Source organism: Camellia sinensis, chromosome 5, assembly GCF_055761805.1.
Source record: "Camellia sinensis isolate YWXY chromosome 5, ASM5576180v1, whole genome shotgun sequence".
Taxonomy (NCBI): Eukaryota; Viridiplantae; Streptophyta; class Magnoliopsida; order Ericales; family Theaceae; genus Camellia; species Camellia sinensis.
The window spans coordinates 93,586,386-93,610,854 of NC_138965.1; the positions used below are offsets into that span (position 1 = coordinate 93,586,386).

The 24,469-nt window shown below is 37.2% G+C and overlaps 1 protein-coding gene and 1 pseudogene across 1 annotated transcript in view; both read right to left on the reverse strand.

Annotated features, from left to right (window-relative positions):
• Positions 1-597: 597 nt before the first annotated feature.
• On the reverse strand, positions 598-20,509 carry LOC145791533 (uric acid degradation bifunctional protein TTL-like; annotated as a pseudogene).
• A 3,320-nt stretch (positions 20,510-23,829) lies between these two features.
• Positions 23,830-24,469, reverse strand: part of LOC114278450 (uric acid degradation bifunctional protein TTL) — a 71,724-nt gene continuing 71,084 nt past the window's right edge. Inside the window, exon 4 of the mRNA XM_082869240.1 lies at positions 23,830-24,317. Coding sequence (XP_082725366.1) covers positions 24,065-24,317 — 253 coding nt within the window. The 3' untranslated portion in view covers positions 23,830-24,064. The remainder of the gene's footprint in view (positions 24,318-24,469) is intronic.

Below are 24,469 nucleotides of genomic sequence, written 5' to 3' on the forward strand. Positions count from 1 at the left end.
AGTAGATAATACTGCAGAGTTAGTATCTGTAGAGTTAGTATCCTCAACATACAATAGAAATTACAAAGAGAGGGACGGAAACAATGCTAGCACACCTCAAAGTTGATGAGAAAACAACCTCAAGGCCAGGCCAACAAAGCCAACCCTTGCACAATGCACAAGATCAGCCCATCAATAGTAGCGCATCACAAAACAAGCAAATAGGTCAGGAGCAGCGATCAACCCCACTAACCTTGAATACAATTCCTCATATCTGAGATGTTATAAAGGAAGTCAATAATCGAAAAATGAAACTCCCTGGAAACTACCTTAAGCCAGATAGCAAGTCTAATGATGATAAGCTCTTGCAGCTCCTGCAGTTTTGGTTGGGAAGCTTGAAAGAATCAATCATTCATGTGTTTCTAGATCAACCAGAGAGTCACCAGAGGTATGGCACACCAAATTCGCTATTCAGATTTCCTACAGTGGTACCTTGACCACCATTGTAGCAGACCAAGAACAGAGCCAGGAACTACCCAAGTAACCCCCTGCCACTGCAGTAGCCAAACTCTCCACACCAGAGGACAGAGGATTAGAGCATGAAATTCTAGACACAAATTCTAGCTTCCACGGTAAGTGGTGAAAGAGAACGGTGAAAACAACAAAGGAACATGAAAATGTTCCCACTTTTGCGACTCCGTAACTTCAAACATAATAGAGATGAAAGGAAAGAAACCACCTGGTAAATATTTTCCCGTATTGAAACTTATCCGATATGTCCCCGGATTCAAAGCATCAACTATACTCATCAGCTGACCGCTTCATCCATCTTTGTCGGTGGTTGAAAACCCTTGAAACACCCAATTGCCTATTTCATTCTCACCAAATGTTGGGCAGGCTTGATTGCCTCTCCACATCTCTAATTATACATCAATACCAGATGTCGGAAACCCACGAGTAACATCCAAGACATAAGTAGTGATAGGTAGGAGAGTCGTAATTGGAATTTTCGCTGGTTTTGCCACAGGAGCCTCAGATGAAGTGGTTAGATGTGCTCCAACGATGCTCACACGATCTTCTACAAGTTAATATTGAACATCACATTTTGTATATACATATGTAACTCATATAACACATTACAATATGTTGCATGAACTCGGATATGAATGTCAAGTGCAAAAGCATATCTAGAAGTCGGACCAATCAAACCTCAAATTTATGGGTACACAGACTCTGTTAAAAAAAGTCATATTTTTATATTTTTAATCTATTATGTGAGATAAAATAGTGTCACATTTTAATCATTTTATAGCAATTAAACGGTATAATAGGTGTCCGACGGAAAGTATTGGCCACATATCCCACACCCTTGTCCAAGTGTCTGTCAGGTGTCCGACATGAGTATTTAATTTATTTTGAATAATCCATATAACATAGTGTCCAACACTACCTCCAGCTTTTGTTGCAATATCTTGAGCATTAGTTATTGAAGCACCCTCCGCTTTAGTCGAAAAAAGCTTGGCAAGACATAGTTCAATTATTTTCATTTGCTCCCCGACTGCAATCTCAAACTCAGCTAGAGGCCTATTTTGGTAATGTCTCTACAAGCAAGGGGAAAAAAAAAACATCCATCAGCCTAAGCCGACCATTTGAATATTGTTATTTCAAGAGAACTAGTAAAATAGAGAGTGAAGGAAAAAGAAACATCAGATGCATTCAATTTACAAAAGAAATGCAGAGTTCCCAAGATTTGTTTTCATGTGTATCACAGTGGAGTAAATTCTTTTCTTATTTGTAACTGTCTCTATCTATTAGTACACAGCTAGAACATCCCGGAGTAATTAAATCTTTGTCGTAGGTTATTGTTGCCAATCAAATAGGTTAAGACCAATGGATTAAGAAAGAGTTTTTTATACAATGCTACTTTTTCCTGCTGGATCATTTTTAAACTTCCTTTTTAACCAAGGAGTTGTTTTTATTAAATTCTCTAGAATACATTGAAACATGGGAGAAAATTGGAAAAAATTCATGACATAAACATTCTCTGCTGGACTTTTGACCAAATATTATCTCTTCAATATGTAGCTCTGTTTTTCAAGAAAGAAAGAATTATTTAGGCTGCGAGGATCCTGGATTCATTCAGAAAAAAGGAAACAGTAAAGAAAATAGAATTACTTAGACATGCTCATTTTATATATGTAACTAAATAAAAAATAGATTTTTTGACAAACATACATTCATTTTCTTCTCTTATTCCTGATCAAAAAAAAAAAAAATTTAACTTCTACTTCATTTTCTTTTCCTAACTTTTCACGTTCCTTTCTTTTCCCTCCACAAATCCAGGGTCTAAACACAGCCATAGTGTTTTCCCCCCAACAAGCTACTTTGTTCTCCATAAATATACTCAGGTAATGCTCATGCCAGTCAGAAAAGAAATCTATACATTTTAAATCAGGTGAGGTGCTTGGAGAAGAATTTCACCATAAAGACTTTACCTTCAGCTCAGCAAGTATTTCAGGGGTACTCCTCCCAGAGGCACATATAAGAAAAACAAATCCAAACTTCTCGTGATATCGACTATTCCAATCAGATAGTTCTTGCATAGACAAAGACGGACTATGTTTCTATGAATGCAGCAAATGATGGTTTCAGATTCCGAAATAGATAATAGTTTCAAACTTCTATCCAATCCAAATATTCCAAATTACATGTCCACTAAAACATAAAAAACCGTCTCAAAAAAACAAAAAGCCAAAAAGCTTGTTTGTCATCATCAGCTAAAAAGTTAAATGTCACATCTGAAAGAAAACTTTGCGGAATATAAACTAAAAACCATTAAGGATTCAATTTTATACATGAAAACTATATGAATTTCTACTATACAAAATAAGTGTATACATACCTTGATCCATGATAGTATGAAATCCTCTTTTAAGAAAGAGAAACCTTCGATAAAAAACCTTGATCTTCAAGTTCTTTACTTGTCTAAGATCTTCAAACCACTTCTCTCTCTCTCTAGGCGATAAGAGACTTCTTGTGGTGACAACTTGAGTTTTGTGATGGAGAATGTAGTTTGGGACCTTACACTATTTATACTAGTATTATTCCCATCAAAGAATCCATTCATTCAATGAACTTCATTAAATAGATTAATGTATCTTTTACATTCATGATACATAATGCATCTTCTATATTAATGAACTCATTAGATAGATTAATGTATCTTCTGCATTCATAATAGATACATAATGCATCTCTAAGATTCATTCATAATGAATCTGTCACATTCAATGCATTGACACTATATCCATTAGTCTTCTATACATTATGCATATATAGGTGCATTCATCAATAATTAGTCACTATCTAATTGATGTACATGTATCTTCCTTAATGAGATGAATCTAGCATAATCATGCATAAGCCACATTAAGCCATATTTAGGAAAAATTCTTACAATCTCCCACTTGGCTTTCATGATTATATTACGTCACTAGATTATCATAATATGGCCAGCGTTCTCCCATTGGAAGATTGCACCATCACCATTAGATTCTGCTCAATGAAATTATTAGCACCAAATCATTGTAGTCAATGATTTACACATTGATCAAGACTGTACAATGGTTATAGTGTTAATATTTTCCATCAACATGAATAAGTGAATCTTAAATCACAGAGATGACATTAGAAACATAATGGTGATTAATGTTAATTCATCTATAACGGTTCCGTTGTTTATATCTTCTTCTAAATTGTGCACAAGCATGAAGAATGAAAACAACAAACATAATCATTACTAACATAAGATGATTATAACATAACAATTAGCATACATTCATTTCAAATCTAAACATGATAAACTTTCTACTAAGCCCATGCACGCAACATGTTCTTGAAAGAGCTTAGATGCGAGACCTTTAGTTAAAGGATCTGCCAACATGAGTGTAGTGCCACTATGAGAGATGAAAACAGTCTGATTCAAAACCCTTTCTTTAACAACTAGATACTTGATATCAATATGCTTTGATCCTCCTAAAGTTTTGTTATTATTGGAGAACCGAACAGCAGTATCATTATCACAGTAAATTTGTAAAGGCCTCGAAATTGAATCGACAAGTTGTAATCTAGATATGAAATTCTTTAGCCATACTGCTTGACATATGGCTTCATAACATGCTATGAACTCTACCTCCATAGTGGAAGAGGCTGTTAGAGACTGCTTATGACTCTTCCATGAAATGGGTCCATTAGCAAGGATAAAAATGTACCCAGAAGTGGACTTTTGAGTGTCTTTACATCCAGCATAATCAACATCTAAATAACCAATTACTTCAAGACTGTCTGTTCTTTGATAAATGAGCATGTAATCCTTAGTGCCTTGTAAATATCGCAACATTTTCTTAACTTCTTTCCAATGATCAAGTCTGGGATTGCTTTGGTATCGACCAAGCATACTAACTACAAATACTATGTCAGGACGTGTACAAACTTGAGCATACATAATGCTCCCAACTGCAGAGTGTAGACGCGCCCCGCGTGGGGCCCTCGCTACTACAGTTCGGACTCAATTTGTGTCATGGTTCTTAATCTTGAACCAAATAGTCCAAATCCGGCAAATCGTTTTGAGAAAAACAGATTTTTTTTGAAAGAAGTGCCAAACATGGACTACTTTGCCAGATACAGAGTCGCCACCTAAATATTTTAAAATGGGAGAATTTAGGAAACCCTGACTCGGTGCCGAAGGCCACATGTCCGTCATCACCGGAGTTGTCTCGGCTCAAGAGCTAGGGTACGATTGGGGAAGGTCAGCTATGAGCACCCCCTCTCGCCCGATCCGAAGATCGGCCTTTACTAACCGTGATATCCAGTTTAGAAAACGTTATGTGTTCTTACTCCATTTATTAGCCTAGAATTACTATGTTATGCGCACAGCACACAAGTATAGACTAGATTGCCTAATTTGGAAACAAGCATTGCATTTTTGAAAAATACTTTATAATTTGCTACTCGCAAGTAGGCTAAAATACGGATTTCAACGAGTTTTTTCCAACTCAGACAGTCCAACCTTCACCCACAGGCAATCAAACAATTTATCACATAAGCATTTAGCCGCATGGTAAGCATACCGTCATGATAGCACTCACACGCATGCGGGATGCTAAAGCATAAATACTTACATCGTACTCCGTGCCAAAACAATAAACTAGTTAGCAAACATGCATGTCCTAGTTCATGTTAAAAATGGCTAATGCATCGCATGCAAAAATGCAATTAGATAGGCTCGGCTAACCCTAAACATGGTATGTGAAATGCGATCAATTGATGCACGTATTCAATTTGGAATTGAAGTACAAATACAGTTAGCGTGATGTACCGAGCCTAATGCATGCAATACAAATGCATGAATGCACGCATGCATAGCATAAGGCATGCTAAATTGAACATGTCCTATTACTAACCATCAAAGCAGGTAAGTAAAAGGGAAGAAAGAAGTGGGGATTGGAAGACATACACACCACTCACACACACTTATTACAGATTTGCCCTCGCTCGGAGAGACCAAATAAATAATACAAATTAATTAACTACGCAAGCTAATTAAATATTACAAATTGCCTAATCAGCTAAGCAAATTAACTAATCTAGGAAACAGATAAACCGCCCCGGGAGAAGAACTCGATGCAATGCATGCTCGATCCTGCTCGGAAATGCACCGCCATGCATAGGCTGCCTCTGTTTTCCTTCCTTTACTCCTCTGGAGGCTGTCAAAACCTCAGGATTGCTTCCTTAGACATTGGGGGACACCACCGGCTGAATGGGATTACCACCGGCAGTGTTAGGTGGCCACCGGCCATTGGTGAAGCTATCGGCAGAGAAAAGATTGCCGGTCGGCACTTGGCATTGCCGGTCGGCAGAGTGTTCCTGCAGAATCTGCAATTGACAGCAACAAAGGGCAAGGCAAAGCATGGCAGTACAATTCAAGGCATATATGCACCAATCATGTCCCTTATCATGTTTGTGACTCAAAAGGACATGTGTCTCGATTCTCGGACCACCAATCACGCATTCCCATGCATGATGGCCCAAAGAGTCAAGTGTGCAACTTTCATGTCAAATGAAATGCAAACCAAACAAACAAACCAAGGCCCAATTCCTATCACCAAGTCAAGGAACAAGGCATGCATGCAAGATGCAATGCAACCTAAGTATGCAAACTAAGGATGCAACATGGCATGGCAAGGCACTTATGCAAGCATACAAGCAAACATGAGGCAATGCAAATGGATGAAAAGATGGACTTATACATGATTTAGGCAACTCTAAATAGGCCCAAAACAGTAGCCAAAGTGACCAAAATAAAGGGCCAAAACACATACACACATGCACATGTTAAAGGGCCAACACTTAGGCACAAGTGAGGCAACTCTCAAGCACACTCGAATGAGGATATCATGGACAATTAGCATGCAACATAAGCTCTGAAAATCATGTTAAAACATGGTGCCAAACCATGCAACAAGGCAAGCTAAACATGCAACAATGGTTCAAGTATTTGAAACAAGTCAAAGGGACTCGAACCATGGCTAAGCCAACCAAGCCTCACAAGGCTAAGAGGGCTTAAGATAGGTTCAAGACAGACCTAGACTATGCAAAGGGGGCCCCTTAGATGGCATCTAAGTGGCTCAATTTCAAAGCATGCACAATGGCCAAAACATGGAGCATACTACACAAGCTTTCAAAGCGTTAAAGAGGCATTCAAGGCAAACATATAGGCATGCCAAGGGGACTGAAATGACATGGTGGATGGTTCCAAATCACCAAATCAATGCAAAAATGTCATGCTATACATTCATACACTTAAGGCCAACAAGCCGGAATGCAAAGGGGCTATATTAAGTATGCCAAATCCGACCCAAACAACCATGGACAGACCTTAAACATGGAAAAATATGCACAAAAGCTTCACAAGACTAAGCCTAAAACATGCTTGAACAAGGGCTAACAACCTAAGGCATATTAAAGCAATAACAAGGCATTACATGGTAAGTATGCTAAGCATGCATGGTGTATCAAAACCAACACACAAAAAGGTTATATCATGGCATAATAAGCATGGAAAACAACCAAGACATGATCAATACACACTCTAGCATGATGCTCCCTCAAGAGGCCAAAAAGGGTCCTTTCAAGGACAACAAGGAGAGGGGGTGGCCCTCCCCTTTTGGAGACTTCAAGGCACCATCTCCGCCACTAAAATCCCTCAAGATTTCAGTGGTGAAGAGGCCCAAACACCAAAGTCTCGAAACTCACTCAAAATAGCACAAAATGGGGCCTTTCAAGGCCTAAGAGGGGTCAAACACCTCCAAACCACAAAACACTCTTAATAAACAATCAAGAGGGCTAAAAAATAGAACTTTTTTATGTTATACACTAAGCACAAAAACAGTTCAAAGGTAGGCAAAAACAAGATGCAAAAATGGGGAATAAAGGGACTAGTTTCTTACCTTTGAAGACCCCTTCAACAATGGTGCTCCAACAGCCCTCCTTGGCTTTAATCCAACTCCAAAACTTCAAAACCAAACTCTTAGAGCCTCAAGAGCCAAAGGAAGGTGAAACACTAGGTGTTTGTGTGCAATAGTATGGACTAAAACACCTAGAACACAAAGAGAGAAAAAGAGAGATAGGATATGTATGGATCCTAACCCTAAAAACCAAAGCTTCTCTCTGTGTTTTTTTGTCTCTAAAATGTCTAACCAACCAACCCTAAGCAAGGGAGAGGAGGGCTCCTCTTATAGAGCCTCTTGTCTTGTAAAGCTTACAAGACAAGCTTCTAAAGAGGGAGATCCCTCCATACACGTGTGTGGAGGGGAGCCAAATGCAAGACAGCTGTGACAAAATATTTGCAAAAGCAGATGCACAGTAGTCAGCCGGCCAAAGATGCCATTTTGGCAAAAAAGAGTGCCGACCGGCAACAAATAGTGCCGACCGGTGGTGTGTGGGGATGCCTCACAAGGCATTCCCTGCCCTTCCAAGGCAAAATGCAAGTGTTTGGTGCAAAACCAGACACTAAACGGTCGAGTTCGGAGGTCCTGAGGCAAGGCGCGTAGCCGAGACCTCCGGGAACTCCAAACGAACACAAACATGGATGATCACCGAGTGTTCAAACGGTGACGTCCAAGTCTTGAGGACGGTCAAAAATGGGGTGTCTACACAGAGGCATAAGGAATTTCTTTCATTTGTTCCCTTTCTAAATTATTTCTGGGACACTGAAATTCACTAAATTTATCACCCTTAACTATAGGGGTAACACTATTTGAACAGTTTTGCATGTTGAACCTCTTAAGAACCTTTTTGATATGCTCTTTGGGACAATCCTAAAATACCACGAGACCTATCCGGTGAATTTCTATCTCAATGACAAAAGAGGCTTCACCAAGATCTTTCATTTCAAAATTTCTCATAAGGAATTTCTTTGTCCCATGTATCATTCCCAAATTATTGCTTGCAAGCAATATATCATCAACATACAAAACTATAATGCAAATATTGCTCCCACTGATTTTAAGGTTGACACATTGATCAACCACATTATCCTTAAAATCAAATTTGGCGAGAACTTCATAAAATTTAAGATACCATTGTCGAGATGCCTGCTTTAGACCATATATGGACTTCTTACGCCTACAAACCATATTTTCCTTGCTTTCATCCTGAAAACCTTTAAGTTGGTCCATGTAGACCACTTCATGCAAGTCACCACTTAAAAAGGGTATTTTAACATCCATTTGATATAACTCTAAATCATAATGAGCTACTAAGGCCATGACTATTCTCAAGGAATCCTTATTAGAAATAGGAGAATAAGTTTCCTTATAGTCTATCCCTTCTCTTTGAGTGTATCCTTTAGCAACTAATCTGGCCTTGTATCTTTCAACATTGCCTTTAGGATCACGCTTGGTTTTAAAAACCCATTTGCATCCAATAGTTTTGGTTCGCTTAGGCAATTCTACAAGATCCCAGACATTGTTGTCTTTCATGGATTTTAACTCATCTTTCATGGCATTTAACTATTGAATTGAATTTCCATTATTCATGGCTTGGGCATAAGAAACAGGATCCTTCTCCAAGCCTATATCACATTCATTTAGGTAAACCTCATAGTCATCTGATATGGCTGGTTTCTTTTCTCTTTGTGATCTACGTAAATGTTGTTCTACAAGTAGGATAACTTCTTTTTCAATGTGAGAAATCTCTTGAGTACCAATAGGTTCAGGTACTATATTTTCTTGGACAATCGTGGAAGGCGTAAAAGCACGATTTTCCTCCAAAGAAACATTTTTGAGATTCATACTCCCACTAATGTTTTCATCCTCTAAGAATACAACATTTCTAGTTTCAACAATTCTTGTGCTATGAGTGGGACAATAGAATCTAAAACCCTTTGATCTCTCAGGATATTTAATGAAAAAATAACTTATAGTTCTAGGGTCTAATTTCTTTATTTGTGGATTGAAAATTTTTGCTTCAGCAGGACAACCCCATACATGTAAATAATTCAAATTAAGTTTCCTACCAACCCACAACTCTTAAGGAGTTACAGGCACAGCCTTACTAGGAACCCTATTAAGAACATGTACAGCAATTTTTAAAGCTTCACCCCACAAGTAATCTGGCAAAGAAGAGTTACTCATCATGCTTCTCATCATGTCCAAAAGAGTACGGTTTCGTCGCTCAGCTACACCATTTTGCTCAGGTGTACCAGGCATTATGTAGTTAGCAACAATACCATTCTCAGCCAAAAGTAAAGCAAAAGCACTTAAATTTTGACCTGACTTAGTGAATCTACCATAATATTCACCACATTTATCAAATCTTACACTTTTAATCCATCTGCCAAGTTGATTTTTAACTTCAGCTTTATAGAGTTTGAACATATCCAGTGCTTCTGATTTTTCACGAATAAGATACACATAGTTATACCTAGAAAAGTCGTTAATAAAAGTAACAAAATATTTATGTCTAGAAATAGTTGGAACAGTAAAGGGGCTACATATATTAGTATGAATTGTGTCTAATAATTCAGTAGTCCTAGTAGCACCCTTTTTCTTTGTCTTTGTGTATTTTCCTTTAATGTAATTCATACAAGTACTAAAATCAGAAAAATCAAGTGAACTTAAAATTCCGTCTTTAATAAGACGTTCCATAATTTCTCTTGATATGTGGCCCAAGCACTTATGCGACAACATGGATGAATTTTCATTCACTCGCTTTCTCTTTTTATTTACCAAGTTATTTACATTAAAGGAAAAAAGAGATTGTGCATAAGTGGAATCTAAATTCAATGAATAAAAATTACCATATAAAGTCCCAGAACCAATCATATGAGAATTGTGGAATAAAGAGACTATATTATTTCCAAACTTAAATTCATAACCACAGGAATCAAGTTGTAAAACAGAAATTAGGTTTCTAGTAAAAACAGGAACATAAACTGTGTTTACTAAATCTAAAATAAAACTAGAGTCTAAAATTAGACGGAGGGTGCCAATAGCCTTAACGTCCACTTCTATTCCATTCCCAACCATAATGGTTCGTTCTCCTTCATTTAGTTTCCGACTTGTAAGGTATCCCTGCATGGAATTTGTTATGTGAATACTTGCACCAGTGTCAATCACCAAGAATTTGGTGGAACATCTACCAAAAAGGATTCATAAGACACAAAGCATTGAGTGTTACGTTTCTTGTCCAACCAACTTTTTAAAACCTGGACAGTCTTTTTTTATATGACCTTTCTTTTGACAGAAATGACATCGAATCTTATTTTCTTCATTAGCCTTGTGAGTTTCATTATTTGCATTCTTCTTCTTCTTACTTTTGCTTTTCTTGAAAATCTTTTTGGTTGGACCCAAGGTGGTAAGGTGAGCCATATCAGGCTTTTCAGCTTTAAGCCTCTCTTCTTCTTGAACACACATAGCAATTAACTCACTCATCTTCCACTTATCTTTCTGCGTATTATAATTGATCTTAAAAAGACCAAATTGCGCAGGAAGAGAAGTCATAATGAAATGAACAAGAAAACCTTCAAAATTTTCCATGTCCATTCCCTTTAATTGAGAGGCCATGTCATTCATCTTTAAGATATGTTCATGAACACTACTCAAACCATCATATTTCATTGCCATCATTTTAATCATGAGAGTACTAGCAAGGGATTTGGAAGTTCCAATGAATTGTTCTTCAATAGATTTCATATAGCTCACTGCACTTTCAGAAACAGGGATTGCTCCTTGAATTACAGGCGTAATTGAGCCTTTCATAATCATTAGACTTAAGCGATTAGAGTGTTTCCATTTTTCATATAAAGCCATGTGTTCTTTAGAACTTGTATCATTAGGCTTTGTAGGAGCTGACTCTCTTAATGCATAGTCTAAATCCATAATTCCCATAACAATTTTAATTTGTTCCTTCCATTTCTTAAAATTAGTTCCACTCAAAGCTTCAATACCAAACAAGTAACTATTAATTGCAGTAGGATTCAATGTTGCAAACACATAATATCCATTACATAATATAATCAAGAAAACTATTTTTCACATGTCATAAAAATAGCACCACAAGTTAAATATATCTAACTATAAAACATAATTAGTTAAATACGAAATCAAGTTATCCTTCCGTTGGGCCGAATAACAATATATTTTAACAATTCATAAAAGTAAATGAGATGACTAATAAAAATAAATAACATAAAATAAAATAAAATAATCATTAAGACCGTAACGAGTTTATCACCGTTGGGTAAAAAAACTCAATGTCTCTTATTTTATTTTATGTTATTAACTAAAGCACGTGAGAAATTTATCACCGTTGGGCAGAAAAACTTATTGCTATATTTATTATACTAATCATTTTGGCTGTTCAAACGTACATAGTGTTGAACCTCCGTTGGGCTGATCAACAATGTTTCAACTCATAAGGTGTGTAACAAAACATTATAAGTGCATAAGACATTATCTTAATTACCACTTGTTCAATAATTTTTAATTTTTATTTTAATATCAGTAGAATAAAAGATTGGCCAAAAATAAAATAAAATTGGATAAGTATAAATCAAGGTTATGCACTTGTTACACAAAACATCATCATAAAATGAAATTCATACTTATACGTTCCATGCATCAGAATTGAGAACCATGCTCTAATACCAATTGATAGAAAACTTTGCGAATCATAAACTAAAAACCATCAAGGATTCAATTCTATACATGAAAATTATATGAATTTCTACTATACAAAATAAGTGTATACATATCTTGATCCATGATAGTATGAAATCCTCTTTTAAGAAAGAGAAACCTTGAATAAAAGACCTCAACCTTCAAGTTCTTTACTTGTCTAAGATCTTCAAACCACTTCTCTCTCTCTCTCTCTCTCTCTCTCTCTCTCTAGGCGATGGGAGCCTTCTTGTGGTGACAACTTGAGTTTTTGTGATGAAGAGTGTGGTTTGGGACCTTACACTATATATACTAGTATTCTTCCCATCAAAGAATCCATTTATTCAATGAACTTCATTAAATAGATTAATGTATCTTTTACATTCATGATACATAATGCACCTTTTATATTAATGAAGTCATTAGATAGATTAATGTATCTTCTACATTCATAATAGATACATAATGCATCTTTAAGATGGTAGATTCTTTCCACATCTCCTTCAAAAGGAATATATTTATATAAGAGTTAAGTTAGAAAAAGCCAGTGGAATAGGAAAAAGCAGAGAAAGAGAGTGTGAGGGAGGATGAAGGCCGGTGCTGCGCAAACATGGTGGACAAGACAGTCGTTTCAAAGAAAGAGAGGACGATGTTCAAACACTATTCGTGGATGATCTTCCAGAATCTATGGGTCCAAAAAGTCTGTATGTTCTATTTTCTAACTTTGGGGTTGTGAGAGATGTGTTCATCCCAAACAAGAGACGGAAGCTGACACGATCAAGATTTGGTTTCATACGTTATGACTACTCAGTTGCAACCAAGGTGGCTTGTCAGAAAGCTCATGGACTCTGGTGTGATAACAGAGCATTAAAGGTAAAAGTTGCAAATTTTGGTAAAGGTATGAAAATGAACCAGAGGCCAGTAGCACAACCAGTTCGAAGAGGGAATATAGGCAGTGCTAGTGTAGTTTTTGGTATGGTACGGGGAGGAAAGTCATATGCTCAGGTCGTGTATGGCGGAGAGCCAGTAGCTAATTCCTCTTTAATCATAAAGGCCTTTGAAGAAGGTAATGGATGGTTGTATTCCAGTGTGATTGTTAGACTGAAACCGATGTGTGAGGTGGAAAAGTTTAAACAAGAACTGAAGAGCAGAGGATTGGGAGTTATCCAGGTGCGACATGGAGGAGGTAGGGACATGGTCATGACTTTTGACTCTGTGGAAGGAATGCATGAGAGTTTGAAGGCCATGGAGGGTTGGATTTATGTATGGAGCGAATCGATAAAGGAATGCAAGGAAGGGATGGCTATTGAACAAGAACGGTCCGTTTGGTTATCATGTTTTGGAGTACCGTTAAATTTATGGAGCAGCAACACTTTTAGTAATATAGGAAAACTGTGGGAGGAAGTCATTGGATTGGATGATGATACTTCTAAAGTGCATTCCCTGTACTGTGGGAAGGTGAGGATAGCTACAAAGTGTATGGACTCCATTAATGAAACTATTCACCTGAGCTGTAAGGGGAAGCTTTATCCTATAAAAGTTTGTGAAGTGCAGATTGTTATCTCGGAGGTGGTATACAAACAATGTAATTGTTATAAGATGCAGAGTAATGGAGAAAGCCACAGTTCTAATGGAGGTTCCACTACTCTGATGCCAGAGGCGGAGAATAATCAGGAGGAAGATGTGGCAGAGGTGGTTGGCCAGATAGTAGGTGAACTGGACAAGGAATGTGACATGGCAGCAGGCGAGTCTAAGGTAAGGCATGCAAAGCTTAACGATGTGGACAATCAAGACAGGTGGTTAAGCATGTCTATGGTTCCAGAGACTGACCATCGCATGGGAAGGATACATGTTGGGGGCGCATGCTCTGGTAGGACTGCAGAAACAGTGGAGAGTCCTAGGCAGGTTCAAAATGGAGGTAACCGAAATGTAGTGGAGGAAGTTGTAACTCCTGGTTTTATAAGGAGCATCAGTGGGTCTGAGGTTTATAGACCTGGGCTCAATATTGAAATATGCCTAGATAAGGCCCAGGCCTTGAAGGGAAGCAATAAGGGGGCCCAAAATGTATCTGTTAGTAATGAGTTAGTGGTGCAGCCCACAAAAGGAGATTTGGGACTGGCCATGACTGGTAAGAAAGCCCAGGTTGGTGATGAAATTAGGAGTAACAGTGGGGTTTTAAGTCAGTCTGCCCCACAAGTTCAGAGAAGAAAAGCTACCAAGGAGAAAGCTAAAGGAGTTGTTCGACCCCTTGGTAAGCGAAAAGGTCCTCTTCATTGTGGTACAGGATCTTCTTTGAACTTGAGGAAAGGAGCTATATTTAGATCAGCTGCTGCGGCAATCTCACTGTCAATGGCAAGCAAATCAGGGTCGAAGCAACTGCTGCTTAATGAGGCTGAAGCTCTATTTCAAATTGGTCAGGCTCTGGGGCTCAATTGTGATGGGAAAGAGGAGGTAGTGTTAAACAAACTAATAAAGTTGGAAGCAAAGGACAAGGCGAAGCTGAAGATGAGGAAAGCGGGAGCAGACTGAACTGTCTCTCTTAGGTGGGTTGGTGTTATGTTATCTGTTTCCTCAATGAAGCTGTTATCCTGAAATGTTAGAGGGCTAGGTAAGCCTGCAAAAAGGAGAATAATAAAAAATCTATTTTTTGAAAGGAAGGTGGAAATGGTGCTTTTATAGGAAACTAAAAAGCAATCAGTGAATGAGGAGTTTGTCAGATCAATTGGGCATAGTGAAAAGATGGATTTCATGGAAGTAGGTTCAATGGGAGCAGCTGGAGGGTTGTTATGCATTTGGAATCCAGATGTTTTTCAATTGGTGGACTGCTGTTGCAGTAAGAATTTTATCATCTTGTCAGGTACCCTTTATTCCAATTTTGAATGTGTCATTGTCAATATTTATGGTCCAAAAGATAGTGCCACTAGGAAGAGAGTGTGGGATTCTTTGGTTAGTTTAAATCTGTTATATAGAAAACCTTGTTGTTTGGGGGGCGATTTTAATGAAGTTAGGCGCATATCAGAGAAGAAGGGCTGATGTAGGAGAGATAAGGGTATGAGAGAGTTTAATGAGCTTATTGACAATCTGGAAGTGTGTGACATTCCAATGTTGGGAAGGAAATTTACCTAGGGTAATGCGCAGGCTGATGAGAAGTGGAGTAGGATTGACAGATTTTTGCTAAGTTTTGAACAGATGAATAAGTTCAATTTTAAACTATAGGGGTTACCAAGAAGGGTATCTGATCATTGTCCTATTTTGCTCATGGAAGATGAGCGGGATTGGGGTCCAAAACCATTTAAATTCATAAATGCTTGGACCCTCCATCCTAGCTTCTTAGCTCTGGTAGAAAATGTTTGGAAGGAGACTATTGTGGAGGGTTGGAGTGGGTTCAAATGTCCAAGAAAACTCAAAGCGCTTAAACTATCATTGAAAAAATAGAATGTTGAGGTGTTTGGTAATGTGGATTCCAAGCTTAAACTCCTTGAGGAGGAACTACATATTTTGGATTTGAAAGCAGAAGAAAGTTCCTTATCTGAATCAAAGATAACATAAAGAAGGGATGCAAAATGGGAAGCTTGGAAATTGAGTAGAATGGTGGAGTGGCTATGGGTGCAGAAGTCCAGAGTGAATTGGACATTAAAAGGCGACAAAAATACAAAAAAAATTCATGTTATGGCTACTTCTCGTAACAACAGGAATGCCTTATGCTCTATTAATGTGAATGGTGTTGTCTTGGAAGATCCTAAGGCTATTAGGGCTGCAGTGTTGGCTCATTTTAGGAATCTTTTTGCTGAAAGTTGGTCAAGCAGGCCAAGTTTGTTTGGCCCTTTCAAATCCATAGGAGGGGCTGATGTTAGGGAAGCACTTGAAACTGATTTCTCAGAAGCTGAAATAGTTAGAGCCTTGAAGCAGTGTGAAGGGAACAAAGCACCTGGTCCGGATGGTTTTAACTTGATGTTTTTTAAGAAATGTTGGCCGATTGTTAAGGGGGATGTGATTCATTTCATGGAAGATTTTCACAAAAACTCTAAGTTGGTTCATAGGATTAATAGTTCTTTTGTTGCCTTGATTCCAAAATCTGATAATCCTTCTTGCCTCAATGATTATCGGCCTATTAGCCTCCTAGGCTCTTTGTATAAAATTCTTGCAAAGGTCTTGTCTAATAGGATTAAGATTGTAATGCCAAAGATCATTAGTGATTCTCAATCAGCCTTCATTGGGGGTAGAAGTATTTTGGATGGTGTGTTGATTTCAAATGAGATAGTTGACGGTTGGAAGAAGAAGCATAGGAAAGGCTTTGTTTTAAAACTTGACTTCGAAAAGCCCTATGACTCAATTAACTGGGAGTTCCTTTTCTCTATGCTTGCAAATTTTGGGTTTGGCGACAAATGGATAGTTGGATGAGAGAATGTGTTCATTCTGCCAGAGTTTCTGTATTAGTCAATGGATCACCAACATCTGAGTTCATTCCTCAAAGAGGTCTTAGACAAGGGGATCCATTATCCCCATTTCTCTTCAATGTTGTAGCTGAAGGTTTGAATATTCTTTTGGGTAGAGCTCTGAAGCAGGGATTGATTAGAGGGGTTATGGTTGGCTCAAATGATCTTGTGATTACCCATCTTCAATTTGCAGACGATACAATTCTATTTTGTGAGGCAGAATGGGAGGAGATTAGGAATGTAAAAAGGATTCTGAGGTGTTTTGAACTACTTTCAAGGCTGAAAATAAATTACCATAAGAGTGTGGGGTGTGGGATTGGCATTACTGAGGACCTCACTAAAGGTTTTGCTGAAAAATTGAACTGCCTTCATCAAAACCTGCCTTTAAAATACTTAGGGATGCCATTGGGGGATTGTCCAAGGAGAAAAAGATTCTGGCAACCTGTGATTGATAAGTGTAAACAAAAACTAGCCTCTTGGAAGAAAAGATTCCTATCATTCCCAGGTAGATTAACTCTGATAAAGTCAGTGTTGTCTAGTTTACCAATCTATTACTTATCTTTGTTCAAGATGTCAGAAGGGGTTGCAAAAGAAATTGATAGAGTTCAGTCTAGATTCTTATGGGGAGGTAATGAACTTAGAAGAAAGATTCATTTAGTAAAGTGGGAGGAGATCTCTAAAAGTAAAAACCAAGGTGGTTTCGAAGTTAAAAGGATCAGGCTTATGAATGATTGTCTTCTCTTAAAATGGTGGTGGAGGTTTGGGGCTGAAGATAAAACCCTATGGAAGCTGGTCATATGCAGCAAGTATTATGAGGAAGGGAGGGGATGGTGGCCTATTCCTGTGGATAATCTCAGGTGCTCTCTGATCTGGAAAGATATTTTGGGGCTTGCTTCAGGTAGGCCTGATTTGGTGGATTTTTTTAAAAATAACATAGCCCTTGCTATTGGAGATGGGAAGAGAGTGCTTTTCTGGAAGGATAATTGGGCTGGAAATGTATTTTTGAAAGATGTATTCCCCAGATTATATTCTCTATCAGTGGGAAAGGATGAATCTGTGGGCTTGGTGTATAGTAAAAGAACTGGTACTGGGGAGTGGAATCTGAATTTTAGAAGGTCTCTATTTCAGTGGGAGGTGGAGGAGTTGAGGAGAATGTCTACAATGTTACTTAATGATCCGGCTCTTAGGGAAGGTAGAAGGGATATATTGAGTTGGAGTGCAGATACCTTAGGTTCATTCTCTGTAGCATCAGCTTATAAGTGGAGTCAATTGGGTCTTGGAGCTATTAGCAAGATTGTTGCATTCATTTGGAAGAATGTATCTCCTTCCAAGGTTCAGTTTTTTTGTTGGTTAGCATGGAAAGGGAGAGTTAAGTCCTCTAGTTATCTGCATAAAATTGATGTTCTAAATGCTGGATCATCTGTTAATTGTATTTTTTGTAATGGGGAGGTGGAAAGTGGTCTCCATGTGTTGTTGCTTTGCCCCTTTTCCTGGAGGATTTGGTCTAAGATTATCAAATGGTGTGGTATTCAATCGGCAACACCTGGGTCTGTGAGCGGCTTACTCAATTGGTGGCCTGGTTGGAAAGTATCAAAGCAGCTGAAGTTAATTTGGAATGTTGTCCCTCTGGCAGTGCTCTGTTCCATTTGGAAGCAGAGGAATGACAGTCTTTTTAATAGTGCTCAGGCTGATGTTGAAAGTTTGTGTGATTCCATTAAGGTGAGGATTGCATATGGACCAAATCTACTTGCCCAGCTGTAGTTTACTCAGTCAATGACATTGTTCATCATCTTCAATAGGTTATAGTCTGCCTTGGCTAAGGTTACTGTCTAGCTAATTTATATGGTATTGTGGATCTTGAGCCTGGGTAGAAGACTGCTATTGTGGATAAGGTTGCTATTTCTGCTGGAATACAAGGCACCAATTCTGTTTTCCTTAGCATCAGGCTATTCTGTTTTCTTTCTGATCTGTTCCTGTGTTGTATGATCTGTGTTATTGTGGTCTGGTGTGAGATCCGTGTTATTGTGGTATGTTGTATGATCTGTTTTCTTTCTGTTATTGTATTGCATTGAGGTTTAGTTCTGGGCTGGTTTACAAGGCACCAGTTCAGGTGCTGGTTTGTAAGGTAGAAGACTGCCATTGTGGATAAGGCTGCTGTTTCTGCTGGAGTACAAGGCATCAGTTGAGTGTGCATTAGCATCAGGCTGCAAAGTTCTAAGCTTGCATTGGTGCTACTAGTCTGATAGTATAAGGCTGCTGTTTCTGTTGGTTTACAAGGCACCAGTTTTGTTTTCCTTAGTTGTCTACTGCTGCTGATGAGCAGTTCTTTGCTTCAGGTATGGTGATTGAGTATGCTTTAGCATCAGGCTGCTGAGTTCCAAGTTTGCATAGTGCTATTCCTGGTATTGGGCTGATGAATTGGTGTTATTCCTGGTGTTTGCCTTGAATTGGTGCTATTGTGTTTGCTCAGCTTGCAGCAGCATTGGTTGAGTTGTTCAGCTTGCTGTTTCTTTCAGTCTGCTTCAGTGTGGCATTGGTTGGGTGTTTTGCTTCTTGGTTTGAATTGGTTGTTGGTCTGAATGGAGTTCATGGCAGGTGCTCATGCTGTTTCAGAGGGCTTCACAGGTGGCTTATTTGGTGGACTTGGTTGTAGGTGTGTCTGTTCTATTCTTGTTGTTTGTAGTGGTGGTGTCTACCAGTTGTGTGATGGGGGTTGCCATCAGTCTGGGTCTTTTTTTTACTAAGGATTATGAGGAGGCCAGATCTGCCTTTTGTTTCTTGGCTGCTTAGGTTGTGATCTATTGGTCTACTAAGATCTGCTATGAGATGGAATCTGGTGTGACCTGCTGTTGGTGTGTTTGCTTAGCATCTGCTATTCTGTTCTTGGGTAGTTCAGCCTGCTATTCTTTCAGTCTACTTCAGTGTGGTATTGGTTGGGTTTTTGCTTCTTGGCTGTGATGAGTTTAGCCCTGTTTAAAGTTTCAATCTGCTTCAGTGGGGTTGCTTGCTCAGATGTGTGGTTTTGGTCTGTTTTTCTCTTTGTTTTCTTGTTGGTTTCTCACCAACTCTAGGAGTGCTAACAAATGATAGAATGGGTTTTTTGGTGCCAACCTAGTTAGAATGATTTAGCTCATTGTGATGCTTTGCACTTCCTTTTATTTATTGATGTATTTTGTTGTATACTTTGCGCTTGACTCTTACATCAATAAAGTTTCTTTTTTGCCGATCAAAAAAAAAAAAATTCTCTAAGATTCATTCATAATGAATCTATCACATTCAATGCATTGACACTATCTCCATTAGTCTTCTATACATTATGTATATATAGGTGTATTCATCAATAATTAGTCACTATCTAATTAATGTATATGTATCTTGCTTAATAAGATGAATCTAGTATAATCATGCATAAACCACATTAACCCATATTTAGGAAAAATTCTTACAACATCAACTTTGTCACTCACAAAAAAGAGACTTTTTAGAAATTTCCCAAACACATTACAAAAGTCAATAAGGCAAAAAGCCACTAGAAATGCCAACCCCAAAGTAGGATAGGATAGGAAGCAAAATATAGTTCTTTCATTTCAACTAGTCACAACTCGGCCATTTTCTGTTCTTCATGTAGTTTCCCTTCACCCACAACATGTTGCAGCAGGTGTGTTGCTGATATCTTAAACTAAACAAAATAGATTTCAGAATTGTTTCGTTAAGTTTCAGCTACCTGCAAGGTAGAATCAGTAGCAGTAGCCAATGCAGTTGATTGCTCTCCTTTGCTCCACCTACAGGAAAACAGCCTCACTAATTATTTATGTTTATTTCTATTAAAGAAAGACATACGGCATACATGTAATTCAACCAAGATTTGAACCTCATCTTTGGAATGACAAGAGGTACTGATCAAGCTAAAAGCTGGTGGTTCACCAATTACTTAAAACACACACACACACACACACACACAAAAGAGTAAACAACACTGACCTCCTTGAGTTTTTGCATAATTGCAAGGACTTCTGTATAGTTTTAATAATTACACTAAACTCTCTTGCATGTGAAACCATTATCAAGATTTCCCCATTATTTTTATTTTATTTTTTTTAGCATCAACAAAGATTTCCCCATTACGAGTCATCCGTAACTATACATAACAAAAGTTGCTGATGTCAACTATGATTATTTTCAAATGCCAACATGTCCCCTCAGTTACCTCCAAACCATTTATATATTAAACACACCCACATCACAGCACCAACCAAGATAGCAAGTAGTGGTGTTCACGGACGATTTTTGTTTCAATTTTAAAGAGAACTAAGAATTTAGGAACCAAACTGAACTGTCTAACCTTTCTAACTGAACCAAAACCAAACTACAAAAAAATAGTTCAATTTCGGTTCAATTCTATGGTTCCAAGAAAATTCAATTCAATAAAAAATTTGTTTATACCTATATAAGTATCCCAAAAAATTGAGAAGCATGCTTAAGAACTTAGCAATATTTCTCCAAACCAACTTTTATAAAATGTGTAAAAGGCACATCAAATTCTTCTTATTATATATTAAATACAACATATAAATGCAATTTTAAATAATATAAGATGTCACACCCCAAATCCGGGCATGACCAGCCGTGGCCCACAGGGACTCACCTAAGGCACACGTAAGCCTAAACATGAACCCAAAGTCACGAAGAATAAATGTGATGATAGCCCATAAATAAATAAATCAAAACTCAATCCAGTGACAAGTCACAACTATAAATGGTAAAACCAACCACAAAGTATGCACAAAACTGGACATAACAAGCTAAAACAAAATAAATGAATGTCCTAGAGGTCCATGCAATCGAGTCCCCGCTATGCCATGAGTCCACTCTAAGTCCTTCTAACACCTGAAAATGGTAAACAACTAAGTCAGCTGATAGCTCAGTGAGTAGCAACATGGATAGTATATACAGTTTTGAAAACAGGGATCAATTCCAAAATCAGACATATATCACAGAAATTAGATTGGCATACAGTTTGGTAAAGAGAATCTGTTTCAAAAAGAAGGTTTCACAGTTCAATAGTTAAAATACTCATGTCTCTCAAGAACATGATAAATGACATTTTCCACTTAAAACAGATTACAACATGAACACCAATAATTTTCTGGGTACCAAGAAATAACAAGTAACATGCCACACAATTCTCAAGGCTATAAACCCTGTTGGATCCAATACCGAACTAAGAGTCATCCTTAGGGTGGCAACTCGGGCCTTTTCTCTAAGACGATCCGATTGAAGGTCATCTAACTTAACCTAGGTCTTTTCCTTACAATTGTTGGGCACTAGAGTCATCACGGCCCAACCCGGATTTGTTCCTTAGTGGCTAGAGTCACCATACACAGTGGAATAATTTCCCTGGACTACCCAGATGCTCCCAATAATCAATACACATCAGTTTCGCAAAACATGGTAGTTCACCATTATAAACATGAGACTATAACAAATAGTTTACAGTATGCCAAGTTTACACATGTTTCAGAAATAATTTAATTCTATTGATAATGTAATAATTTATCAAAACAGTTTAGTCTTGAAACAATAATTTTATTTTCCAACAGTTCAAGGTAGGGAACACTTATAAAAATATGTAGCATGAAACTACTCACCTGGAAACGGAATAATGTAATCCTCAAATAGAGTATAAAAGTCCAACTAGTGCCCTGAACCAAGTATGAAAACTACACGTCACTACTAATTTAAAAATACTAAAGAATAGGAACTAAGTAACCTCAAACTAAAGCGCACTAACACGGCTCAACCCAACTCACCGTTACTCTTGAATATTATCTAAGTTCATGTTCTTCAAGGTCTAAAATCACCCAAGACATGGGTTCAAATCGAAACTAAATTAAAAGTAACTTTAAAATAAAACAGAGTTTTAAAAATGTTTTCTCAATCTATTCGCTAACTTTGAAAATTAAAAACCCACTCTACGTTGTTTGAAAAATTCTAAAACCCTCCAGATATCAACTAATATATCCTAAGTTTCAAACCCAAATGGTTTCACTTGATTTTCTTATCAAAATAATTATCTATAATTAATTATATCTAAACAGGTTGTTTTCTGCAGCACTTTAAATAAATTAGTGGTTCTCTTAGCATACATGAGCAATCAATGCAAGGCCAAAAACGTATGAAACTAGACTCGTAATCAATTCTAATGACTCTAATTTGATAATTTTTGGATTTATACCCAAAGAGAACAACACTCCCGAACTTACTGTTTAAAACCAGTTTTCTGGACAGATTTAAACGCATCAGTTTATATGGATTTTAACTCCCAAAAATTATGAGAAAATTCAGATATACAATTCAATATATAATTAATCTACTGTAAAAATTTCAATTCAAAATTTATTCGTTTGACATGATTTCTTGATTTTTAAAGTTTGTGATTCTATACAGAATTTTTGGACTAAGAATTATACCATTCATTATACATGAATTTAACTCCTCAGGGATACGAATGTGGACACGAGACATAATGATTTCAAAAAAATAGGGACACGGCAATAAATATATTTTTATTTTCTATCTAGATAATATTACATCAAAAAACATTCAAAATTAACAAAAATTAACTATAATTTTATATTTTTTTTAAAAAAAAAACTTTGAAATTAACGCTTGTCGTTTATGTCGTTTATATCTTTTTTGTGGATGATCTATTTAGTATTTTGTTAAGTGTTAGGGGTAGTTTGGTCTTTAGGGGTAGTTTCCATCATGCAAAATATTCGTGGCACGGGAAATAAGACTTAACAACTCTTGATGTATAAAAATATATTTCATATTGATATTAATGCATTCTTACACCAATAGTATACAAATAGTATGCAATAGTGGGTTCAATGAATTTGTATTATGAGATGAACTATTAAACAAAATTGTATAATTGTGTAATTAATTTCATACATTCAATTGTATTACAGATATGGATTATGAAAAATTGAAGTGGGAAGTTGATAGAAAAATATTTGTGTAACAATATATATTTAAAGAATTTGCTTATTGTTTATTGTTTAAGATAAGAATATGATCTCAACAATCCAACTGTAAATTAATATTTATATTTATTAAAATTTTCATTTATCATTCAAATTCTTCAGCCGTGTAGGTATTCATTTCTTACTTAATTATTTTTTTATACAGATCAATTTATCTATACAAATCTTTAAACTTTGTATAAATATCAATTTAAGATACATGCATAATTAGAGTATTAACAATTGATAAAAAAAACTCACACGTGTAATGCAAATGTCCAAGTATAAAGTGTATACGTTTCATTTGCCAATGACTAGACACAAATTCTAGCTTCCACGGTAAGTTGAGAAAGAGAACAGTGAAAGCATTAAAGGAACACGAAAATGTTCCCACTTTTGCGACTTCCTAACTTGAAACACGATAAGAGACAAAAGGAAAGAAACCGCCTGATGAATATTTTCCTGTATTGAAACTTATCCGGTATGTCCCCAGATTCAAAGCATCAACTATATTCATCAGCTGACCGCTTAGTCCGTCTTTGTTGGTGGTTGAAGACCCTTGAAACACCCAATTGCCTGTTTCATTCTCACCAAATGTTGGGCAAGCTTGATTGCATCTCCACATCTCTAATCGTACATCAATACCAGAAGTGGGAGACCTGCAAGCAAAGACATGAGTTGTGATGAGCGGGCGAGTCCTAACAGGAATTCCCAATGGTTTTGCCACAAGAGCCTCAAATGAAGCAGTTAGATGTGCTTCAATGATGCTGACACGATCTTCTACAAGTTAATACTGAACGTCACATTCTGT